Source organism: Podarcis vaucheri (assembly GCF_965113315.1).
Source record: "Podarcis vaucheri genome assembly, chromosome: 6".
NCBI classification, from domain to species: Eukaryota; Metazoa; Chordata; class Lepidosauria; order Squamata; family Lacertidae; genus Podarcis; species Podarcis vaucheri.
This window is the reverse complement of record NC_138764.1, coordinates 59101909-59127633: the sequence shown is the minus strand read 5'-3', so window position 1 is coordinate 59127633 and position 25725 is coordinate 59101909. Positions and strand designations below refer to the sequence as shown.

Below are 25725 nucleotides of genomic sequence, written 5' to 3'. Positions count from 1 at the left end.
CAGATGACCAACTGAGCAACTGGCAAACGTGTGCAAGTTCGCCTGTTTCTTAAATGTTGTGCTCAAGTGCAACAATGGTTGGCTTGGTCTGCGGTAATTGTTGCTTCACCAGTAGATACTTATATATTCTGTGATATATCCACCTGCCCCACCTAGCCCCCTTGTTGCACAACACAGAGCTGTAACTTCCGTTTCTCACTTAAAAAAAAATTCCACTCTGAAACACATCCTACCACTATGGAGTTAAATTTAGAACCATTTGTCTCCACATTTAGATTTTTCTTTTCAGTTCCTTTCAGCTTCTGCCCTGTGTATTCCAGCAAAAATTAGTCATTTTTCCTTAAGCCCTATTCAGATGTTTAGCTGAATGCATCAGGGCCCAAAGTGTGTGCATGGCTGCATCTTCTCCTAACCTTTCTTTAGAGTGAATGCCTGAAGGGAGAATCCAGCTATATTCAACAGACACTGGTTCTAAACCTGTGGAGATTGGGAGTGAATATTGGGATAGGAGCAACGCATGCTGTTTGGGTGGTGGCGGTGGGGGTGGGGTGGTGCAGTGTACACAGCCCAGCACATAGGTGCCAACTCTGTGAGGCCCTGGTCCCTTTGGTCCTCCAATAGAATATTTAGGGGGAGCTGAACCCTCCCTATTTTCCCTATTTCCTCCCTTGGACAGCCACCTCCCTCCTAGCTGGACACCACCCTCTTTTACAGGCTTGTGTCCTCATGGTGAAGGGAGGTGGTGTGGAGAGAGGGGAGAAGTGAGGAGAGGCACCCCCCTCCAAATATTTTCTTCAAGTTGGCATCTGTGACCAGCATCTTGTGCACCTATCACCACAGGCCCTTTGCTAATTTCTTCTGGTAGAGACAAGAAAAGGGTGGTTCTGACCTCTGTAAAATCCAGTTTGCTACTATCTCAAGGTAGTGCATGCATTTTACACACACACACACACACACACACACACACACACACACCACTGTGCTCGCACATGTTTTGTGCACGTTTTCAAAGTTGTTGCTACAGAGATGAAATGGCATACCTTCAATCTCTTCAATTAAATGAAGAAGTGGTTTAGAGAGGAAACACATATAGAAAGAAAATGCTGGAAATTAGTGCTAGGAGAAAGTGAAGTGAAGAATCAACCTGATAAGGAGAGCAGGTGGTGAACACGCAATAAATGAAACTTAAAATGTTGATTTTGCCTTTTACAGGCTGCTGGTTTCAGAGGCTGAGTGGCGGTTTATGTGTACATGAAGTAAAACTGGAAAAACCAGTAGCTTGGAGGATTTGTAACCGACAGGGGCCTAGGCTATCTAACATTGTGAGGCTCAGCTGAGTTGGAAAAGCCACTTTTAATCCATAAACGGTTGCCCAGGGGTTTCTGACGATGTATGTGGAGAAATGAGTATAGTGGATGCCCTAGATATGTTTTGTACTATGTGGCCCGGAAAGTCCTAATCCTGCATCAGAAATGTTTCCCCGCTAGCAAAGCAAGAGAGGAGGGAACACAGGTTAATACTAAAGTACAAGCTTTGTGTGAAACAAGTATCTGGGTTTAGTCCCTGGCATCTGGGCTGGGAAGGACATGTGCAAGCCAGGATAGAGAATCCCAGCTTGCTTGGACCAGCAGTTTTATTTGCTGTTAAGCAGCATTCCGTGAACTTGCTATTGTTCCATCTCAGACAGGGAAGTTAGTGAAGAGATCTGATTCTGATAATCGAGGGATGAGGAGAGTTGCCAGCAGAAGTACAGTGAAACCAGAAGATTGCAAACAAGATTGGGCTTCTAACACAGTTCCAGGAAACGGACCACTTTTGCTTCATAATAGGCATGTGTCTAATCTTCTCAAAGAATGTCTGCATGCCTCTTAAAGACAGATTGAATTGCTCATTTAAAAAAGCAAAATGTTCTGAGGAAATAGAACTTGTTTGTATGGTCATCAGTGACAAAACCACTTGTAAAATGGTATTGAGAGCCAATGCAAACAGCAGAGATACTTTGGGCATGGGGGAGAAGGAAGTGGAGTTGGGATGGCAGGTACACTCCCAGTGCCAGATTGCAGCCTTGTTTGCTTCCTGGTTCAGAATGCCCGAAGGAGGAGTACATGGTGAATCCAGATAAGAACTCCTTGTTATTCCTTAGCTGCTTTTACAACCTGTTCCTTACAGAGGCAGCTGGGCGGCTTTTAAGACTGGCCAATATTTCAACTATGCTTCAGTTATTATTATTCAGTACAAGGTTCTGGGTCCAGCTTTCTGGAGGTAGAATTATTCTGAGTGCATTGGAAGAATGCTGCAGTTTCCTGAAAATACCCATTTCCACATTTGTGATAAACTTAGCATTCCTTACAGCAGCTAAGTGACCTTTACTGGTATGAAAGCACTTTCTGCTTAAAAGGGTCTCTTTACTATTGATTGATCATCGCAGGTGGGAGAAAGCAGGGACTGATAACATGGAAAGCTGCCTTATACCAACCAACTCAGACCACTGTTCATCCAGCTCAGAGTCATCTACATTGTACACCAGGGGAGGATGGTCTTGCAGGATCTACCATATTATTGTACTAGAACTCATGAGATCCCCCAACCAGAGCCAGGTGCAAAATAAATTTAGCTAAGGGCTTATCCACTTCCTGTTGTCCCACTGCTTTCCCCTGGGGAAAAAAATGCTCTTTTGTTATCAGTCAGAACAAATGGCACGGGTTTTTCGTGAACTGCCATTTGTTCCAGTTTAAAGCTAAAGAGCAGGTTTTTCTTGGGAAATGAGTGGGGCAAGGGGAAACTTGCTTAGACCCATGCTTTCTAGGCATGGGGCAAGCAGAAGTGTGGACAAGCCCTAAGAATTAAGGACAAGGTGCCCCTTAACATATGTTCAGCCTAGATTTCCCTGCAGCCTTTCTTTGTTTCAGCAGCCTAATTTAGGATTTGTGTGTGGGTGTGATATTTTATTTTTATTTTATTTATTTTTTTATTTATACCCCACCCATCTGGCTGGGTTGCCCCACCTATTTCTGGTGTTGCTATTACAGTGGTACCTCGGGTTAAGAACTTAATTCGTTCTGGACATCCGTTCTTAACCTGAAACTGTTCTTAATCTGAGGTACCACTTTAGCTAATGGTGCCTCCTACTGCTGTCGCGCCGCCGGAGCATGATTTCTGTTCTCATCCTGAAGCAAAGTTCTTAACCTGAGGTACAATTTCTGGGTTAGCGGAGTCTGTAACCTGAAGCGTCTGTAACCTGAAGCGTCTGTAACCCGAGGTACCACTGTACTAGATAGTTGGAATCCCTTACCAAGCTCCTGGAAATCACCCAGAGATCTGCCAGTAGTTTCCAATGTTCCAATGTACACCTGCTTGATACTGTCTGGCAGGGTTTCAGACAGAAGTCTTTCCCAGCTCTGCTTGGAGACACTGGGAGGGTTTTTTTTTAAAAAGCAACTGCACCAATTGTACCCCCCACACACACCAAAATAGCAAAGGCTGAACAAACACAAAGCGTGCTTTACACTCTGTATCAATGGCAGTTTCTCCATAGGAGCCACTAGTTCTTATAAATGAACTGTCACTATATGGTAGATGAGTCTGCCTTAGTTTGGTGACAGGTGCAAAAACAGGAATATTTTAAGAGTAACTACAAGGATAAAATGAAGTGTTACCTGCCAAAAGGTGAAGGTGAAGAAGAGGTGGTTCCCGCCCAAAAGAAGATGTTTTAATCTGGTTTGGGCAGTTTATTTTAAGTATGGAAATGGAGCACATTCTACCCTGATACAATTTGGGTACATGCTGTCCCTGACATTTCATGTCAATTAACTGCCTCACTTGTCTAATTTCCCCCTTTTTTTTCAAACTTCACATTATTAGTTTTCTAATGGTACAGTTTCCCCTCAACTCCTCATTTCTGTCCCACCGCACACTGAAGAAAAGGCTTTGACATAGGGGGTTGAATCTGGGACGTTTTGTATGCAAAACGTAGAGCCGAACAATAGCCCTTCCCCATTGTGTTAGACCAAATGTGTGTGTGTGTTTTAAATTTATCTACCATCTATTTTCTACAGAAGAAAAGTATCTTTTCTTTACATGACTGTTAATTGTTTTTCATAATATACCCCTCAATTATGTTTTTTTCATATTTAGTATATGTTCTTGTCTGGAAAAGTGGTTTGTCAGTAGAATTCTTTTTATTTCTCCCCCTTTTTCTGACTTACCTGCTATTCATTGCACTCGGGTAGGTTATCCTTACAATGTGCCAAATAAAGAACAGCTCAGGCAAGTGCCAGGAGCAAATGTCAGTCTCTTGCCAAGGAAAACAAATGGATATGTACAGTAAGCTTATGTCCAGGAGAATTGTCTTGAATCGCACAGAAGTTCTTGCTCATTAAAAGTGGAATTTCCTTAATAGCCTGGAAATGTCAAACTCTGTGCTAATCTATTGCTCTTGAGTGATGGGTGTGCACACATACTTGCAGATAGAGGGATGGTGAGCAGACAGAATCATGTATGCCTTACAGAAAATGGGAATGCAATGACCAAGTTCAGATGTAACATTAGACTATGGTTTAACACTGCATGAATCAGCCTCCTCTCTTCCTGAGCAATTCTATTCCACCCATACAGCCAAGAACATGAGTCCACAGGCTGTTCCTTTTTTGTAAACTGTGACTTCCCATGCTATCTGAAGCAGGAATAATGTTTTCTCACTAACTGCACTTAGTTTTCAAACAAGTCAACTTCAAATTGTGAGTTATGAAGCTGTATTGATTTTATATAAAAACCCTAACCATAGTTAGTGTTAAACTACTATTCTGAGTTTTGACAACGCAGGAAGTCATAGTTTACTGAAAGCAAAGCCAGCGCTTTTATGTTCCTTCTTTTAGCTGTGGGTAGGTGGGGAGAGCCCTGAAGGAAGGTAGACTCATTCACATTGCTTTTAAACAGTGGTTTAGTGTAACATCCAGACACCACTGAATATATGTGAGCTGCTAATAGCTTGTCCTTCAGTGTTTTGCCAGGTAAAAAGATACATTTCTCTGCAATCGAAAAAGCACAGGTTGCAATCTCAGTTGGGTGTTTAAGTGACAGAATGCATGAAACTATACAGCGGAAAGGAGCAGCCAAGCATACTAGGACTCAATTTCTTGACTTTAAGAAAGCCAACTTCATAAAACTTAGGGAAGTGCTGGGTGAGATCCCATGGACAGTAATACTAAAAGGAAAGGGAGTTCATGATGGCTGGGAGTTTGTTAAGAGGGAGATAGTAAAAGCACAACTTCAGGCAATACCAATGAGACGGAAACATGGAAGGTGCCTAAAGAAGCCAGGGTGGCTATCTAAAGAACTTTTAACAGTTAAGATTTAAAAAGGATGCGTACAAAAAATGGAAAAGGGGGGGAACCACCAAAGAGGAATTCAAACAAATAGCCAGCACGTGTAGACACAAAGTCAGAAAAGCTAAAGCACAGAATGAACTCAGGCTTGCTAGAGAGGTTAAAAGCAACAAAAAAGGCTTTTATGGGTATGTTCATAGCAAAAGGAAGAACAAAGAAACAGTGGGGTCACTCAGAGGAGAAGATGGTGAAATGCAAACAGGGGACACAGAAAGGGCTGAACTCCTCAATGCCGCCTTTGCCTCAGTCTTCTCCGATAAAGAAAACAATGCCCGACCTGAAGAATTTGGAGCAAATGATTTAGCAGAGGAAACACAGCCCAGAATAACTAAGGAGATAGTACAAGAATACTTGGCTAGTTTAGATGTATTCAAGTCTCCAGGGCCAGATGAACTGCATCCAAGAGTATTAAAAGAACTGGCAAATGTGATCTCAAAACCATTGGCAGTCATCTTTGAGAATTCCTGGAGAACAGGCGAAGTCCTGGCAGACTGGAGGAGGGCAAATGCTGTCCCTATTTTCAAAAGGGCAAAGAGAGGACCCAAATAATTACCGCCCAGTCAGTATGACATCAATACCAGGGAAGATTCTGGAGCAGATCATTAAGCAAACAGTCTGTGAGCACCTAGAAAGGAATGCTGTGATCACCAATAGTCAGCATGGATTTCTGAAAAATAAGTCATGTCAGACTAACCTGATCTTGTTTTTTGACAGAATTACAAGCCTGGTAGATGAAGGGAACTCAGTGGATGTAGCCTACCTTGATTTCAGCAAGGCATTTGACAAGGTGCCCCATGATATTCTTGTAAAGAAGCTGGTAAAATGCGGTCTTGACTATGCTACCACTCAGTGGATTTGTAACTGGCTGACTGACCGAACCCAAAAGGTGCTCATCAATGGTTCCTCTTCATCCTGGAGAAGAGTGACTAGTGGGGTGCCACAGGGTTCTGTCTTGGGCCCGGTCTTATTCAACATCTTTATCAACGACTTGGATGATGGACTCAAGGGCATCCTGATCAAATTTGCAGATGACACCAAACTGGGAGGGGTGGCTAACACCCCAGAGGACAGGATCACACTTCAAAATGACCTTGACAGATTAGAGAACTGGGCAAAAACAAACAAGATGAATTTTAACAGGGAGAAATGTAAAGTATTGCACTTGGGCAAAAAAAAATGAGAGGCACAAATACAAGATGGGTGACACCTGGCTTGAGAGCAGTACATGTGAAAAGGATCTAGGAGTCTTGGTTGACCACAAACTTGACATGAGCCAACAGTGTGACGTCGCAGCTAAAAAAGCCAATGCAATTCTGGGCTGCATCAATAGGAGTATAGCATCTAGATCAAGGGAAGTAATAGTGCCACTGTATTCTGCTCTGGTCAGACCACACCTGGAGTACTGTGTCCAGTTCTGGGCACCACAGTTCAAGAAGGACACTGACAAACTGGAACGTGTCCAGAGGAGGGCAACCAAAATGGTCAAAGGCCTGGAAACGATGCCTTATGAGGAACGGCTAAGGGAGCTGGGCATGTTTAGCCTGGAAAAGAGGAGGTTAAGGGGTGATATGATAGCCATGTTCAAATATATAAAAGGATGTCACATAGAGGAGGGAGAAAGGTTGTTTTCTGCTGCTCCAGAGAAGCGGACACGGAGCAATGGATCCAAACTACAAGAAAGAAGATTCCACCTAAACATTAGGAAGAACTTCCTGACAGTAAGAGCTGTTTGACAGTGGAATTTTCTGCCAAGGAGTGTGGTGGAGTCTCCTTCTTTTTTGGAGGTCTTTAAGCAGAGGCTTGACAACCATATGTCAGGAGTGCTCTGATGGTGTTTCCTGCTTGGCAGGGGGTTGGACTCGATGGCCCTTGTGGTCTCTTCCAACTCTATGATTCTATGAAACTTGAGTGCTTGACTTTGTGTTCCCACATATTTTTTTACATCCATCAAACAGTTAGCTTTAAAAGCATTGTAGGCTGCTCTAGCTCCATATCTAATTCAAAATGCCGAATGCTGCTGCATATAAGACTGAAGCAAAAATTACCCCCCCCCCAAAAAAACCCCTGGCATTCAAAGAGGCAAATTGATAGGTCTGGAGGATATTCTGACAATAGCTTGAATTAGGCACACAGAGTGAAGGGTGGGAGGGAAGGCACTGTACCCATTAAACAAGTGCAGGTGGTTGGGATGCAGCGGTGCATCTCACCCAGCATCATTAACCGTGACTGGGAATTGCTCTCCCACAGAGGCCTTTCTCAGTCTTGGGGCTGCATGCTTGCAAAGCAAGTGCTCAGCAGCTGAGCCTCTGCTGGTTCAGTTAAAAGACTGTGGACCCAGCCTGGAAGCTCAACTTGTAGCTGTTACACTTGAGACCCCTTGGACTTGACTTTCATTACAGAAAAGTAGCACTTGTTGTAGCCCTTCTGAACTTCACCTGGAATTGCACTTACTACGTAATTTTTCCTCCTTCAAGAATTTTACTATCCCAGTGAAATGTTTTAAAAATACTGGAAGCTGGCTACCGGGAATTGCTTGCATAGGCTGAAAGAGAGCAATGCACTGCCCTGTTCTCTGCTTCAACCAGTAATGAGAATTCTGTGCCACTGTGCATACAGATAAGGGCAGGGATCTGGGCCAAATCTCTTGGGCTGAGCCCAAACGATTGCCTTTTGTTCCATGTTAGTTTGTTTTTTGTCCTTTTCCATTCTTGTATTTCTCTTTACATGTTTGCAGGGTACACATGCAGACATCAGTACAGGGATGGAAAGGGACACGAGACATGACAAGGAGGGAAGCTTCCCTTGATGCCAGTAGCACTTTCCCTCCTGGTTCAAATAGCAGCTTTTGGGGCACCGGGCAAGAACGATTTTTGCCAGGAACATGGCTGACAGACACTGTTAACTGCCCCTTGGTACAGGGTCCAAATCCTGATCCTCCCTCGGCCACAAATTATAAGAAAGCTAGGCACATTAATTTCAACCATCCGTTGCCAAGTTTGGCCCCCAGCTTTGCACTGCTGACCATAGTTTCAAGCGCCACCTCCAAGTGACATTCTGCACATCTTTATTTAGAGGGTGATGTTTAGCCCTGTTGAATGCCTGTGATTTGGAAGACTGGGGGTTCCACTCAGCATTGTTCCATGGGCAGATGTACAGTCCACTTACACCACACAGAGCAAGTACTGAAAAAGTGTGTGTGTTTTTGTCACGGGGTCATGCATGGTTTTGTTTCTGACTACACACCCGATTTTGCATGGCTCTGCTCCTGAGTAGCTCACTCTCTAGGTTCACCTCTGTCCCTCTCCCTTCTTGAACACATTCATTAACCTCTTTCTATTATGTACGTTGTGATGGTAGACGTGATGAAACTAAAATGAAGCCAAGTACATAATCTCCAACACTTTTTGGTTTTGGGGAGGGGAACAGAGAAGTGAAATACTCCCTGCAAAAGTTTTACATGGCAAATGTTTTGCAGTGCACATATTTGTATTTGGTTGAGGAAAATACTGGGTGCTTTTTAAAAGCACAAAACCCGTAGCATTTTCTCCTGTATTAAAATGCATTTTCTTTCAAAGTCTGATAGTTCTTCTGTGATCAAGTGGCATATACTGTTCTAGAAGAAAATGTGTGTGGCTGCACCTTTCTGTGAAAACTGGATGTGCTGAGAAAGATCAAGGGATTTCAAAAACCTTCCCTGTCAAACAGTCTTAATATAATAACTCTTGTCTTACCTTTTCCCTTCCCTGATATTTTAGTGCTGTGAAACTTCAAAGGCTTGGCTTGTTTTCAATTGCTATTTTGAACCACTTGCTGTTCATCAGCCTAGTAACAAAATCACTTTTTACACACTAGCTAGATCTAATTTAAATGGTGCTTGAGAAAGGCTCTATATTTTCATGAGCCCTTTGTTTCTTATTAGTTTAAGAAAATGCTAATACAGTGCCAAAACATTGTTTAACATGTCACAAAACTCCAAAGCTTGTTCTGCAACAAAGCTAAATAAGCCTTCTGAATTTAAGTTAAGCAGGAGGAAAAATATATCATGTTTGCACTATAAATGAAGGTGCTGAAGAACTAAACTTTTTCCTTGAACAAGTTCGGCAAAATCCTTTGATTTACTTATTCCCCCCCTTTTTTTGCTCTGTATAAAAGAAGAGCAGAACCCTCTCATGCTTGTTTATAGCCTTGCCAACCGAGTTGGAAAGGAGTGTCTGGCCTTTGCCAATGAAGAGTTCACCTGGGTGTGAGGATGAGTACCTCCTCTATGTAGAGAGCACTGATTTTGGGGAGGCCAAGTGTGTTGGGGCAAGACGGTTCAAGCAAGACACCGTATTTATGTACTATGAAAGGAGTGGGGGGGGGACATGGGAGGCAGCTGCAACGGTTATACATTACAGCAAGGGTTTTTCTTTAACTTGCTTACCTGCGTGGGGTGCTGTGTCCTTGCATCTCCAGTTGTGGGAGCGGAAGGTAACTTGGCATTTGGGCCTGAAGCTCCAAGGTGAGATACTGTACCAGATAAGGTTCTGGGAAGAGAAGTTTCAGCAATATCCTTGTGTTTTGTACGAGTTATCTGGAGAGAAGCTGTGTTGATGCAAAGTGGCTCCTTTGGAAACAGGAAACAAGGGGGGAAACCTGCATGTGAGCATCAAATGTGAGCTACCTGAGGCCAGAGAGATACAGGCCCAAGCCGTGTGCCCTATTGTCTGAGTTGTAGCCTTTCTGTGTAGGGGGTTTAGATACAGTGGTACCTTGGGTTAAGAACTTAATTCATTCTGGATGACTGTTCTTAACCTGAGGTACCACTGTAGCTAATGGGGCCGCCACACGGCCACTGCACAAATCCTGTTCTCATTCTGAAGCAAAGTTCTTAACCCGAGGTACTATTTCTGAGTTAGCAGAGTCTATAACCTGAAGCGTCTGTAACCTGAAGCGTCTGTAACCCGAGGTACTACTGTACTGCTGGTGTATCAGGTGGAGTGCTGGCTGAGGGCCCAAGAAATCAGAGGGGGCCCTCACTGGCCCCACCCAACCACAAAGCAGCCGTTTGGAAGTGGACAAATCAATGAGACAGCCTGGACCCCGTGAGAAGAATATAGAGGCTGCTCTTTGTAATAAAAAAGTGACAAGTGGCCCTGCTCCCTTTTTTCCAGAAGCCCCCATCTCTTTCCCCAGAAATCCTGCTTTTTAATATAAATTTAATATAATAGTGGGAGTACTGTGTTTTATGATACATTGTCCCTGGCGTGAAAGAACAGGTTTTATGTCCTCCAACATAGGGCATGGGTGATAATCCTAAATGTTGATGGGTTGCATCCTTCTAGATGCACATATAGCACAGCTTTTTTCTTTTTCCCCCTGAGCTGGTGTGTAAAGTTATGGCATTCACGGCTGCAGATCTAAGGAGTGTAGAATATGGTACAAGTGCGCTCTTTCCTCACGTTGCCTGTGCCCTGCACCCCATTCCAGCTGCTTCACTGGCGTATCTTTGCTGGTGGAATGGCTCTACCAGTGGAGGGTTTACACCAGCAGATCTCCCCTGGCAAATCTGCCGTGGTGGCTGCATATCTGGTATCCCACCAATGTGGTGGGGGCTTCTGCCAAAGTCGAAAGCTGTCAAATCTTCAGTATGGGATTGCATCCTAATTAAATTGTAATTCATTATTTACATTTGCTTACCATTTTTGAGCTTTTCTTTTGATATACTTCCACACTTGTCTTTATCAGCTCTGAATTTCTCCTGCTGTTTTATTGTCTCTCTCACAGCCCTTTAAAGTTAGCTTCTTTGAGAAATCTTGCATCCTTTTGCCTGACTTGTGTGTGCTTTTGCCTCATTTGACAGCTCCCTTTCTGATTAATTTATGCTTATGTCAAACAGAGGCCCCATTATTTGCTTCAGATTCTTTCTTTCTGTCGGTTGCTTCATCAGATCTTTAAAAGATTTGAGTCTTGTACCACTTCTTGGTTTTCATAGGAGCCTCTTAGTTTGGGAGTTCTGGCTTTGCATGTACAGATTGTGCAGAGGTCTGTGCATATTAAGTTCATTGCAAGCAAGCTTTTTTGCACACACTGCCTTAAGTCAAACATGTGGATGGCAGGTGGAACCAGCAGGTGCCCCATGAAGGGGACGGTGGTAATCCTGTTTATCACTGTGCAGGCACTTTGAAGGTCTACAGAGGACTGCAGTTTGACACTACACAGGCTGTAAGAACAAAAGCAGGGGTTTCTCAGCAACATCATTGCTCTTATACAGCTGCTCTTTGTCCAAATGCAGAGCTTTTTCTCAGGTATATAGATTTGGGTGTTAGAAATAATTAGGTGTTTTGTTTTTTTAAGAAATAACGAGGAAATCTTAGAACCTTATTTCTTAACAGATTATAATCTATTCATTTCCTTACTATTTAGATTTGGGGGGCAGTGGGAAGATAAGGTGCTCAACTTGCAGCTTAACACAAAAGGTGATTTTTGCCAGGCTTTTAGGCTAACTCTTCCAGCCGGCTGCATTTGCCTTGAGCATTAGCTTAACTTCTTCATAAACAACCCTCCCTGGCCTCTGCACAGAGGAAGGTGTCGGGTTTTCAAGGTGATTAGCAGGGAACACTTTACCCATGTAGCAGCTGTTCCTCCATATGGATGTGTGGAACACAGTCAAAGATAAGTGAAGGGCAGGGCAGGTGTCCACGGAAAGCAAAGAACCGGCTTTCATCAATCCTGATAAAATTAACATCTGGGAAACTTTTACAAAAGGCTGCATTTTCGTTGCCACTGTTTCACGTAGGGCTACTTCATGTATTACAAACAGAAAAGAGATTAATCTACATGTCAGGTGATGCGTGAGCAAACTGCCAACCTGGACCTAATCGCTGTGTTGAATTATGCTTAACACCAAAGCACCTTTGTCCACAAAATGGCACAGCCAGCTCTGACCCTGAATGGTATGGACATGGTGTGGTGCATTTTTTTTTTCTTTCAAAGAAACCTCCCATTAAATGCTGGAATTCTGGGGTGAATTGGGAATTGGGAATGCACGCCTGATTCTCTGACTCCAGTCCTCTACATTCCAAGATACTTTAATATTTTGAAGGGTCTTCCCTCCTGTTATTCATTATTATTATTTTACATTTATATCCCAATGGTCCTCCAAGGAGCTGAAGGTGCCGTACATAGTTCTCCTCCCTCATTTTATCCTCACAACAACCCTGTGAGATAGGTTAGGCAGCGACTGACCCCAAGGTCAGCACCCAGTGAGCTTTATACCTGGGAGGGGGGGCATATTTGAACCCTGGTCTTAGTGCAATGCTCTCTCGACTACACTACATTGGCTCTTAAATATTACTATATCCAAATAATGAAATCCCAAGCCAGAATGAGATTTTCTGGCTCGCTGTAGCTTTTAGAAGTATGCAGCTACAAATGAAATGAGTAGCATTAGATCACAAGGAAGGTAGTTGGGGACCAGAATTTGACCTTAGGCAGAGTGAGGCAGCCGCCTCGGGTAGCACATGCTGTGTGGGTGGTGGTGTGGCAGCGAGAAGCTGGATGATAGAGGTAGGTGTGCACCACATGGTCTACCCTGCATGCCCCATGGGATGTGGTGGAGTGCGCCATCTTTGCTAGTGTTAGTGGTTTGTTTGTTTTTATAGTGGATCTTTGCTAGTGTTGAAGTAAGATTCAGCAGCCGGTCCAGTTGGCTTCTCTACATAGAATGGACAGCACTAGAGTGCCTTTTACCCCAGGCAGCAAAATGTCTTGAGCCAGCCGTTTCAGGGACAATAGAACACATTATAAAGAGTTTTTATAAGAAAAACATAAAAAGCATGTTAACCTAGCCACTCGGGGACTTAGCTGGAGATTGCATTTGCTATTAAGCAAATGTATGATATTAATTACATTTGTTCCTAAGAAAGTTACCAATGCATTTGCAAGCAGGCCTTTGTTTTTGTCGGAGAGCAAAACAAGCTTCTCTCTTACGGCATCTAGATTCTGAAGCAAGATAGATCCTAAACAAGGTAGTTTGCTGTATTTTTGTCCCAAGCAAAAGTCAAGATTGTTTTTATGGGAAGGATTTTTGATTTAATTGATTTGTTTGCGTGTTGGCTGCTCTTCGGCCAAGGCTCTCAGAGCAGCTCATAAGAATTAAATAAATAATATACAATGGCAGTGTGATAGCTCAGCCAGTAGAGCATGCGACTTAATCTCAGAGTTGTGGGTTCAAGGCCCACATTGGGCAAGAGATTCCTGCATCAAAGGGGGTTGGACAAGGTGACCCTCAGGGTCCCTTCCAGCTCTACAAGTCTACAATTCTGTGAATATCAAACTGTACAATATGTTGCTAATAAAGAAGGCAACATTCCAGCGTGATGAAACGCAAACAAGCCGAAAGACCTGGGCAAATAAAAAGGTCCTCACCTGGCACCAAACAGAAAACCAAGGCTAAGGCTGTGTACTACATACCACACATTTTAATGCATCTTACTACCTCCGAAGGAATAACTTTTTCTTTTTATAAATGAAAATTAGGTATATTTACTGTTTGAAGCTGGACACAAAAAGGAGAGTCGCTCTTAAGAGAGGAAGAAGAGCAGTTGCCCAGTAGGATTGATTAATCTTTATTAAGTTGGTTAATATTAGTGGCTAACAGCAGAACTGAATACGATACATATGAAATGTATAGAATGAACACAGAGTCCATTAAACAGATTAAACATATGACGTTTGCATTTTCTACTAAAATGAGAATGGCTACATCATAGCAACTAGGAAATGCCAAAATAAATATATACCGGTAGATCAGCCTCAGAATAAATATGTAGAATAGCCCTGTATGCCTTCATCGCAAAGAAACAGAGAGCGCATTACTTGGTCAGGTGACTCATGAGAGAATTGGTGGACTTGGCTCATTTCCAGAAGCGTTCTCTCTGGCCTTGGTCAAATACTCCAGTACTCCATCTGTTTAGAGAACTAAAGAAATATTGTTTTGCCTTTTAGGCAACACTTTATATCCGGGTTTCTCCAGGAACCTGTTTAATGAACAACCAGTTTTGTTACACTAATCCCTAATAATGCTAGGATAAACATAGTTTTGTTTGCTAAATATTTAGAATCTAGAGGAGCCCTGAGAATTTAGAGCAGTTGTGAATAAATATGCTTCGTAAAATCAACAACAACCACAGCTACAACAGCAACCACAACAATCCCTGCCCCTGGATTCTGTCACCTTGCTCTGCATAACTCAGAAATGATGCAGGGAGCAAAGGATGCCTTCCCTGCAGCAGGCTTTGTGTGTGATCTCATGTTTTGCAAAGCCAAATCCATAGGTATAGGAAGAGCACTCCCTATTTTCTCTCGCTTGAAAATGCCACCCATCTAGCATTTCCCTTATAAAGAAAACATGGGGTTGTGAATCCTGTGTTTTTTCTTCTAACATGTAGACCTGCCAGGAGTCGGGGAAATAGGATTTTGCTGCACGTAGTAAGGTAACTGGAGCTCTCATGTACCCTGGCTCTACTATGGATTTGGATAACATTTGTTCATACTCTGCACAACTACAGTACCAGCACAGTTTCTTTCTAGTGGCATAAACACCTTCTCTGGAAATGGGCTTGTAAATGGAATCTCATCTGCTTTAAGGTCTGGCTTGTTATCAACAGAACAGTTATTCAAAACTGCCTTGATTCTGGAATTTGTAGGCATATGCATAGGATTATAAAAGTCCAGTTTATTCTCTCAGTTAATATAAATTAGAAGTAGCTGCTCTAGAGAATAGAATTTCATGTGTCTATAAGATAGACCAGCCCGTGGCACGTTTAGTGTGCTACCTTAATGTTGGGGCCACCAAATCTAGTTTACATGTTCCTATTGTGCAAAATTCTGCGGCTCTGAGCATAATAACCTGATGTCCTGTGGAGAGCCAATCTTCTATAATAAGTGGGAAAGCATCTATCATTGGTGCTAAATGCGCTTGGTGTTATTTCACCCCTGCACTTTCTCTTTCAGTCTGAATACCATTATGAATACACAGCATGTAACAGCCAAGGCTCCAGATGGAGAGTAGCTGTGCCGCACAACCCAGGACTCTGCACCGGCTTGCCAGACCCCATCAAAGGCACAAAATGCTGTAAGCTATGACTGCTGTCACCACACCTTCCCTTTACATGGTTTATTCCAGCCAACTGGAGGCTCCAGAGCCACGTTGAGCCGTGGGGCATGAGATGTCACATCGTGCAGTGTGTTAAAATGAGGTCTACCCCTGTTAATAGTTGAACATTCAGAAGAGAGAGATACCAATTTCATGCTTAGAATATCCTTGAATGCAGGCGGTGACCATTTTTCGTGCATCTGATTGCCGTGCAACCGCCAATGCCTGTGTTGCTTTTGGCCCCAGAAGGGGATGGAACGGGTTTACTTGCGACTGTTGACACGTGCAATGACCCGGAACGCAACCCCCACACAGGTGGAGAGTTGCCTGTATTTTGTGTATGTTAACTTCCCACACATAAAGTTAGCATTGGCATACGTGACTTGAAATTGACATGTTGCTGAAATTTTGTAATGATGCACTTAGCTACTAATTTGGACACGCACCCCCAATGTTAATGGCTGGGGGAGTGGGAGGATGGTGCAGTATTGCCTCTCCATTGCTGATGGTGCTCTGCTATGCCAGAGGTCCTGAGCTTCTGTCTGACAGGTGGGAAGCGTCTGCTGGTGGGTTTTCCCATTGGCAGTAAACCGCAGAAAGCCTTGAAATGGGACATTGCAGGGCACCAGAGGCTGTGAGTCTGTTGGATCCAAAGCCCCACGGATTCCCACAGGGGCCAGATCCTATGACTAGTTAATGAGCAAACCAGGATTAGGAACCATAGTTACATCTTGGTTTGTTCTCATTCAATGAATTTTAAGCAAACCACAATTCTTGGAGTCTGGATGTTGTAGGGAACTGTGGTTTGAAATTGTATAAGAAGCTCACCAGTGGTGAACTGGATGCGTATGGGAAACAGAAGCAGGACATGAGCACAGTAGGACCTTGTAGTAGAATTTGTGATTCTTATTAAGTGGCAACCCACAGATCCCCAGAGTGCAGTCTGGCCAGGGCAAATGCATTGGGGCAGCATGTTATATAAATCTAGGAATCACTCAAGGAAGTCTCTGTTTGGTTTTCATTTGTCTTTTTCCCCTGATCAGTTTTTCTCTTCTGCATTTCAGCATTTTCCTGCAAAGCTGGCGAATTCTTGGACATGAAGAACCAGTCATGCATGCCGTGTGCAGAGGGCACATATTCTCTGGGCACTGGCATCAGGTTCGATGAGTGGGATGAGCTGCCCCATGGTTTTGACAACAAAGCAACCAACCTTGAAATTGATTACAGCTTATCAGAGTCCCTGGGAAACTGCAGCATGTGAGTGAGCTTGTTGCTCTCATTTCTGCTAGAGCACATCATTATCACATAGACTGCTGATTCTAAAAGCTAAACACGTTGTTTAAGTGGGGGTGCTTGTGAATTTCTCCACAGATCCTGAGGGTCTGAATTACCCAGACTTATTTTTGGAGTAGTACCTTGCTAGTCTCCTGCCTTTGATTTCCAGACTGCTGCACGTGCTCAGTTGATGCCATTCTCAATTTTAGCTTCCCCTCCCTCCTCACAGCTAGGTGATTCACATCAGCATGTATGCAAATGGATTAAATCTCTGTGCAAAAAAAGGAATCCTGATGTGGTTGCATCAAGGTTCAATTTTAAACTATGATTTAATCAATATGTATATGTGCTGGTGTGGATTAGTCACTTTAGGGGGCGGGGGGGGGGGAGGAAGAGCCATGAACTGCAAATTGAGCAATGTGCCAAGTAAAAAACTAACTTTAGAATTCTCCAAGCCAAACCAAAAGGCAGGCAAAGCAGGATATGGAACAGAGCAACCCCAGAGAATAGCGATGGGATGGGATGGAAAGGGGAAATACTCTCTTCCCTGAGTTTGATCAGTTGCTGCACTGTGTCTATAGTAGAGCTGGCCCAAGACGTTTTGGCATCAGAGGCGAACCACAAAATGGTGCTCCCCCATGCCAGGGAACAAGGGGGTGAGTGATGATCTACAGCAGGGGAAAGTGTGGATGTTGGGGGGGGGAAGGGCTCTTGCATGAGGAAAGAGGCCCACTCTGAATCACATTGAGCTGGTACAGAGCCAGGAGACCCCAAAGGGTAGTCCCTGCCATTTTCTTCATAAGGGTGGGAGGGCACCAACAGCACCTCCTATTTGCTGAGAGCATGCAGTGGAGGCAGCATGGTGGTGCTGCGGAGGAGGATGCAGAGGATGCAGATCCAGCATCCAAGTAGCCTGTCATAGCTGTTGCTGCCCCATGGCAGCAGCAATGGACAATGCATTTTTTTGAAGCCAGATTTGCTGCATTTGTGGATCTTGCTGCCTGAGGCGGCTTCCTCACCTTACCTCATAGGTGGGCCAGCCCTGGTATATAGATGAAATGGTAAGTTCATGTGCACCAGCACCCTAGCATTTCTGACATTTGGCACTCTGTGTGTGAGTGTGTAAATTCTCCCAATGTGACCAGAATTCTTCACCAGGGTTAAGTAAATTAAATACATTTTGCATATATTTACTTACTGTGCATAATTCAGTTTGCTTCCCCTAATCATAAGAGACAAAGAGGATATATAATGCACTGAATCCCCATTTCCTGCCAGCTGAAATTCTGTCTCCCCTTTGCACCTGAGATTTCACTTATTTTGCAGCCATATAGACTAGACTCTCATTTTGGTTTGGTTTTTAAAAGGAAAGCCCAGGTTCCAGACTGGTATGGTCACACAGTGGTAAGATACAGACAGTTGATTAAGTTTTAATTGCAATAGCAGATTCTGTCATTGCTCCCACTGGGTTATTTTGACCTGATAATTTTTACCTAGGGAACAGATATTGTGACTTTCTCATTTTTAAGTCCAGGGATTTGTTTGCTTACAAAACAGACAGCCATTTAATTTCTAAATAAAAAAGTACATTACTAGATTCTGACAAATTTATTGCTTTATGAATTATAGCCCCAGGAATAGTTCACAGCAGTATTGGGTTTTTTAAAACATTTAAAATTAAACAGACTTCACTGCAGAAATGTACCAGCATATTATTTTTCAGTAATTTCCTAAAGTATTGTAATGTGGTTAGCTTGTAAAATCAGTTCAAACCAGTATTTAATAGCTTTATTTTCTATTCTAATTTCTCCCCCTTGGAAGTGACAAAACTATAGGGGGTGGGAAATCAATACTTTGCCAAATGGGTACAAAGTGCTAAAGGAAACGGAATAATTTTAACATTAGATGCCTTTATGTAAAGGCAAATGTGTGCCAGGGGAGCGGTGTATTATTTCTTTCATTTAAAGGCCATCTTTGAAATTTCAGTTTTTGCTTCTTAGCAGTAAAGGAAGATGGAAAAATAACTTCTACTGCAGGTTTTTAATATGAATCTCCATTCAATTTTAATGAGCACATTATTTTTCGTCTGTCACTTCTAGTTTGCATCTTTTTAATTATGAAGAATGCTATTAGTCAAATAGTATATAGAGAAGATTTGTTGTCAGTATTTTAATTTCTCTTGACATTCCTTGTTTTACGTTCTGCTCTGAGATCTCTGCTCAAGCAGTCCAGACCACTATATAACTCCCTGTCTGGGAAAGGTTTGGATGAGGCATAAGTAGGCCTCCCCCATTGAAAAACTGCCTATATTGCTGGGGGGGGGGGACTCCACACCAGCAGAAATACATCTGCCCACCCACAGATTGCAGGGCAGGTGAAAATGCACCCACCAGCAGCTAACCTTGTGGAGAACCCCAAAACGGGGGGCAGGATTACCCTCAGCAATGGAGACAGGAGGTATGGTGGAAAGGGAGGGGGGAAACACCAACCTGGGTTGAAGGCAGGGACCCAAGCTCAATAGTGATAGGGGAGAAACCAAATCTAGAGGGTAATGGGAAGGAGGAAAACCCAACACAGCAAACCTCAGGAAGCAAAACTTAATGTTAGGGGGGGGGGAATGAGTGGGTTCACATCCAAGAGAGTAAGTTTTCTGGTGGGTGCCAGAGGGGCACCAAGCATTAGGAAACAGCAGCTGATGGGGCAGGCAGAGGAGCTAATGAAGGGATGAAAGATGTGGAACTGTGGCGGGAGCAAGTAGCTGGAGGAGGGGAGGAAGAGTTGCTGGGAGGGGCCCAGCCACAGGAAGAAAGGAGAAGTGGTGGAAGGCCACAGTGATTGATAGCTGGGGGTGCATTCAGAAGGCTGCAGAAATCAGCAGGATTTGCTAATATTATGGGCTGAATAATTGCTTGCCTATGCAGCCTCCATCATCCTCCGTGCCCTGGCAGGGGTTTCTGCCCAGCAACATCTTCCACCATGGGCAGCTTCTGATGGGTCACACTGCTTTGGTGACTGATTTATGGGATCAAGTCATGGAAGCACCGGTGTCTCATTGTCAGCTTTATGAACACCCATTTGATCACCACATGGGTAGCACAGTGTGCCCTATAATAGTGCCTATCTGGAGTTACAGAGAAAGTGGCACATAAGTGCATTTGAGAGGATTGGCTCCCTCTCCCTCCACCATTGCATGACAGGTTCCACCTGCAAGCAATGGAATGGCACCTTTGGTGCCATCAGGAAATGAGCCTGGGAACTAATCTGCTCCAGCGTGATATTAATGGAGGCTTTGAACAAAGCCTTGGAGGCAGGTAAGAAGATCCTTGCCCATACCCCATCAAAGACACGGACAACAGCCAGAGTGATGTCGGTAATGTATCAGTGGCCTCGATTCCCAAGGATCTTTCAGGGATGGGAGAGGTGGTGGTGCAGTGCCAGCACCAGTGGAGGAAGGTGTGGCTATGGAGGCTGTCCAACCAGCTCAGCTGCACAGCCTCTCCCCAATGTATCCCAGAGGTGGGTGTGCATTCTCTTTGTGGATGAGTTGCATCCTCTCTGCACTCTGGTTTCAGTGAGTATGTCTCGGCAGAGTTGCCAGCCACAAAGATCAGCACCATGGACAGCACTTGAGCTGTCTTCTGCTCACATGCATTCTGCGCCTCTGAGGCCCAGGAGCCCTCATGGACATGGTGGTTGGCCTCCCGCTTGCTGCCTTGCTGGGCGCTGTGGCTGCCATTCAGCAGGGTAGGTCTGCACAAGATCCTGAGATGCCACTGCCTCAACCACCCAACAGACCCCAGACCAGCACTTATGCCACCTATGGACCTGGACCATAGGAGACTGAGGAGAGGATGACCCTCATATGGGAGTGGAAGAACAATGAAACTCCTAGCAGCTTGGGAGGGGGCAGGCCCAATCCAGGGAATGTTGGGGTGAATGATGGGGGCAGTACCCTCTCCAATGCTAAGGATTTGTCTTTGGAGGGCAGCAACAGGGAGTGGAAAGGGGTGATCAGCAGTGACAGCAGGCTTCGTCTTGGGGACACTGCACTGTTGGTGGGTCATTGTCTGCTGGAGGTGAGGGATGCAGGAGGAATGGGAGGTGGCTTTGGAGGACGAGGCTACAGACAACTTATTTGGATGAATCAAGAGTGAACTAAGATGCTACAAACTTACAGATCAACTTCAAACAAGCATTCGATCAAGGAATTAAGCATATAAATCATGAAGCAGGGTTGTTAAGGTCTGGTGAATCTGTACAGGTTTTTCTTTTCCTTACATGACCATCTTAAATGAAGTTTCTCCAGCTGTGCTTGTGTCCTCCCTGCAGAAACACATCTCCTCAAATGCAATATTCCTCTAACAATAATACCTCTCAAATTCCTTGTCACTATCCTGGAGTTTTGGTTGTTCCTTTCAGAACATGAGGCTTAAGAGGGCTGTTTTGCCTGACTTGCTTTTCAGCTGGAATGTAAAGCTTCAGATCTACACTCACCAAAATTCTTTCTACTTAATTGCATCTGCGCTCCACCCTTTTCCCAAGGAGCTTAGGTTGGCATACATGGCTGTCCACCCCCATTTTACCCAGCTATCCCTTAAGGTCAAGACAGTGACTTGTGCAAGGTCCACCCAGGGAGCTTCATGGCTAAGTGTGGCTTTGGACCTGGATTTCCCTGGTCCTGGTTGGATTTTTAACCATGTTGGCTTTGAGTGCCTCTCTCCTGCGTTCTCTTCTGCACTGACAGTGATCCCACGTTCACATAATTAGCACAAAGGCGCAAAGCCTGTTTAAAGATACAGTGTGTAATGTGGTGTGCTAATGTCTGCATATGAGTAAGGTGGCGTGGAGGAGGAACCTAACCCTTACCTTTTGTTTTGGCTGCCAGTGCATTTAATTAGAAACCATGCATAATTAAATGCCTGCCAGTGCATTTAATTAGAAACCATGCATCTTGGAAAATTCATGTGGTGTGCCTATATTCTTCCTTGCTGCTAGTCTGTTAATAGGAGGCAATGCAAACCTGCCCCTATGTCTGTCTTCCCAGGTCAGGAAGGCCTAGAAGGAAACTGGTGTGGGGGCCTCCAGTTCTGAGGCAGGGATATCCAGATCCAATGGCTCTTCATGGTCACTGGCAATATGGAGATCTTCTGAAAGATGCTGGTCCTCTTTTGAAGAGAATCCAGGTCTGCAGTCTGGGCAGGGCTGACTCCTCCCACACATTGCCGTTCACAAAGATAGGCCTGTATTGTAGCTTCCTATGTTGTCAGTAGAACAGGAGTCTCTGTTCTGGTCCATTAGTGAAGATTGGAAGCCAACCTACCACCTTGACCTCAATTTAGATGTCCTAGCTGCCACAGTAGCACTAGCTGATCTCTGCCATAGCCCAGTCACCTGGAGTTGAGTCATTCGTGTTTTGAGATTACTTGTACTTTTTAATCCTAATAGGAAAATGGATGTTAAGCTTAAAACTGTTTTAGTGAGGATATTTTGTGAAGCCTGGATTTGAAGGGGTACAGTGTGTTAGCTCTGCTTTACAAGCTCTGGGGCTTTAAGACTGTCCATTGGCCTCAAATGCCCTGACGAGCGGAGCCCAAGACTCCCACCTTGTTTTCCTGCCTGGTGCTTTCATCATTTTGATGTTGAAGATAAGCTAGCTGAGACTCGTCAGGCAGACGGCATCCTTTAAAGAATGTTTTTTGCCGAAAAACTCAACACCATGGTGCTGAAAAAGTGTTTGTGCAACTTGCAAATGTAACCTACTTCTCATATCACTTAAATTATTCATCAAACTTCTAAGCACAGTTGTAGAAGCAGAGGGGCAGATTATTACCATTGCTGGTTCGTCTCATTAAGTAAAGGTCTGTCTGGTTCCTCCAGTTTGCCTTAGATCCAGGGTACCTTTCATGGAGTGGTTGGCAATGATGCATGTGAAAGGTTCTGAGTTCCTCTTGCTGAATAGAACAGGAGCAAGTGGCCTTTTTGTTTTCATAAATGTGTATGAAATCCCAAAGTATGCAGTTTATAGTATGTATTTTTGGCTTTTATCTCTTTTCTGCTGCAAAGTGAATAAGATGCTTGCATATTTTTTCAGACTGAAAATGATGAGCTGAGGGGAAGGAATGGGCTTCACAGGCTGTGGAACACATCTGATTGATCAGGAAGTGTAATTTTTTGGGGGGTGGAGGGTTGTCTGGAAGAAAACAGGCAGGTATAATATGGGGGGGGGAGAACGGGGTTGAAGAAGAACAGATGGTAAGAGAGGCATGTGTAACTAGATGACGATGAGGACCTCACAAATACACACAGAGAAAGAGAGAGACTTATAGTTCTTTCACCACCACCACCCACCATGGTTTTCTCTCCTCTGCCCCTCCTTCATGCTTGTTATTTGTCAGAGAAGCTAAAGGTGCCTCTTACCTTTCATTTCCCGGGAGTCTTTACAGCCACCTTCACCCCATTACTGTCTGCACATCAGCGCAGGGCAAATCAGCGTTGCTACCCTTGGCCATGTTTTCCTGCTTCAACCTCCATCCAGTTTTATCACCCAAAGTGACACTGTTTGTCATTAGAAGCAAGCATGATGATAATCACCACAATTTCTTTTATTTCTTTCTGAATTAAGTAAGCTGATGATGTGTGAAATTAAACCAAGTTTCCCTTAGGGCAGTATCATCAACCTTGAGATCCTGACTGCCCCAGGCTTTCGGTGAGTTCCCCGCAGGGCTCCCCACGCTGCGGATAGCAGCCTGCCACCCGGCGCGAGGGGCGCCCTGAAGCAGAGCGCCCCACCCGCCGGACAGACATCCACAGTGTGGGGAGCCCTGCAGGAGTTCCCGCAGGGCACCCTACGCCGCGGATAGCAGCCTGCTGCCCGGCGCGAGGGGTGCCCTGAAGCAGAGCGCCCCGCCCGCCGGACAGACATCGGCCAGCCCCACAAGCTCAGGGGACAGCAAGGAGGCGCAGCGCCGCCATCCCGCTGTTCCTCGACCTGGTTCGGTTTCCCCGACCTGGTTTGGGGGGGGGGGGAAATAAAGGAAAAATTTTTCCCCTTTATTTCCCCCCAAAAAAACTAGGTGTGTCCTGTGGCACGGAGCGTCCTATGGGACGAAAAATACGGTAGATGGAAGTTTTGGGTTAACACCCATCCATTTTGGTTCTTACCTCTCCTTGCTGTCATTTTCATTTTCCCACTCCTTTTAATGAGAGAATAAACCGCACATATCCAGCTTGTAAATTTGGGGTTTTCTATTTGAATGGCATGACAGGGACATTCAGCTATTCCCACCCCACCCCCCAGGTTATAAGACCTGCCAAATATCAGCCAGATTGGCAAAGGGTCTCCATTTTAGTTAAGACCCCCACATTCCTATTTCACCTTTGCCTTACATTACAACAGATGTAAAATAAGGGTGGCTGCATTTCTCCCCCCCCCTTCAGTTGCTTTAGAAATGATTGCACAAAACAGAACCTGTGCTTTGTCCCCTTGTAATTGCATCTATCATTCTGCAGCCTCATGCTGTGGCCTAGCATATAATGAGAGTGTGATATACAGGGAATATACTGACCATTGTGGAATAGACTTGAATATGTCAGTATAAAATGCCAACATGGCTCAACTAAGTGCAGCCTGCTTAAGTGTTGTTGATCTCCAGATAAAATCAAACCTGGCACAGACTTATCTGGAGATCATGCAGTTTCTGGGCAATTTTGTATATTAGCTACAATGGTGGAACGAATCCTTCATAAATATTACACCCATATTTCAGTGGAGACGTAACATCTGGCATTTGTGCTTTTAGCTTTCTTACCCATCTCTCCTGTTAATGTAACTCTCTTGTAATGTTTAGGGAGTGTCTGTTCTCTGGAAGTGTACAGTAGCACTCCCTTAACGGCTGGGCTTTTCTCTTTGTTCTGTTCCAGGTCAACGTGGAGTCTTAAGGGAGATTACATTGCCTCCAACACAGATGAGTGCACAGCCACTCTGGTGTATGCTGTTAATCTGAAGCAATCTGGCACTGTCTCCTTTGAGTATATCTACCAAGACAGCAGCATCGTCTTTGAGTTCTTTGTATGTTTCCTATAACTCAATCTACCTTGCTAATATTGCATGCAAAGTGAGGGAGGATTTCTTCTGGGCACTGTCTTTACCTATATGACCACCTCTGCACTAGTTTTCACTTTCTGGGCCTATCTGAAAAATGAATGTTGCATCTTGTTGCAGTCAAGGACAAGGATTCCTGGTATTTAAAGCAGAAAACATGGAAGGAGGTTCGTTTTTGTGTTGCTGGCAATTCATTTAGACTCCCACTGAACTGTTCCTTCTTGGACTTCATCCGGTGACAAATGAATTTTGGCAGCAGTTATTTTTGCAGTCCTTTCAAGATACAGTGGTTTCCCTTCTTTAGCGCTTCAAAGATAATGATGCTCATTTAAAACAACAGCATTATTACTTTGGCATCTCCTCTCCTCCCTATTCACTACAATACAGTAGCCAAGAAGACTTTTCCAACATTTATACCATCTCCAGGGCCATTAACATATACCACTGTTCTTTAAAGTGCACTTCAGATAACTTAACAACTCTGAAATGTATTGAGGTGCATTTTATCACAGTTTCTTTCATAGAAGTGGCTCTTCCTCTACATTGCTTTAAGAAAGTGGGTAGATACAGGAATGGTTGCCTTGAATGCCAAAATGGACACAAAACCATTTAATTTCTTAAAAATCTCTGAACAGTGTGCTCTAGGTTTGCTGCTGGAGGATTAGTTAGGGCACTTTCTCCATATTGTACTTTGTAGGAGCCCAGAGAAACCTACAGCAGCCTATCTTTCCAGCCTTTAAAGCTATGCATACATTCTCTCTACACTACAGCATTAGAACTTGGTCCTACAAAAGAGTTTTGCCCTCCAGCAGCAAAAACGTTAATTT

The 25725-nt window shown here is 44.2% G+C and overlaps 1 protein-coding gene across 2 annotated transcripts in view; it reads left to right on the top strand.

The window, feature by feature from the left end:
* Positions 1–25725, top strand: part of ELAPOR1 (endosome-lysosome associated apoptosis and autophagy regulator 1) — a 54063-nt gene that overhangs the window by 10161 nt on the left and 18177 nt on the right. For both annotated transcript variants that reach the window (XM_082227061.1, XM_082227062.1), the window contains exons 2-4: positions 15381–15501; positions 16587–16779; positions 24718–24865. In XM_082227061.1, the coding sequence (XP_082083187.1) occupies positions 15381–15501; positions 16587–16779; positions 24718–24865 (462 nt within the window). The remainder of the gene's footprint in view (positions 1–15380; positions 15502–16586; positions 16780–24717; positions 24866–25725) is intronic.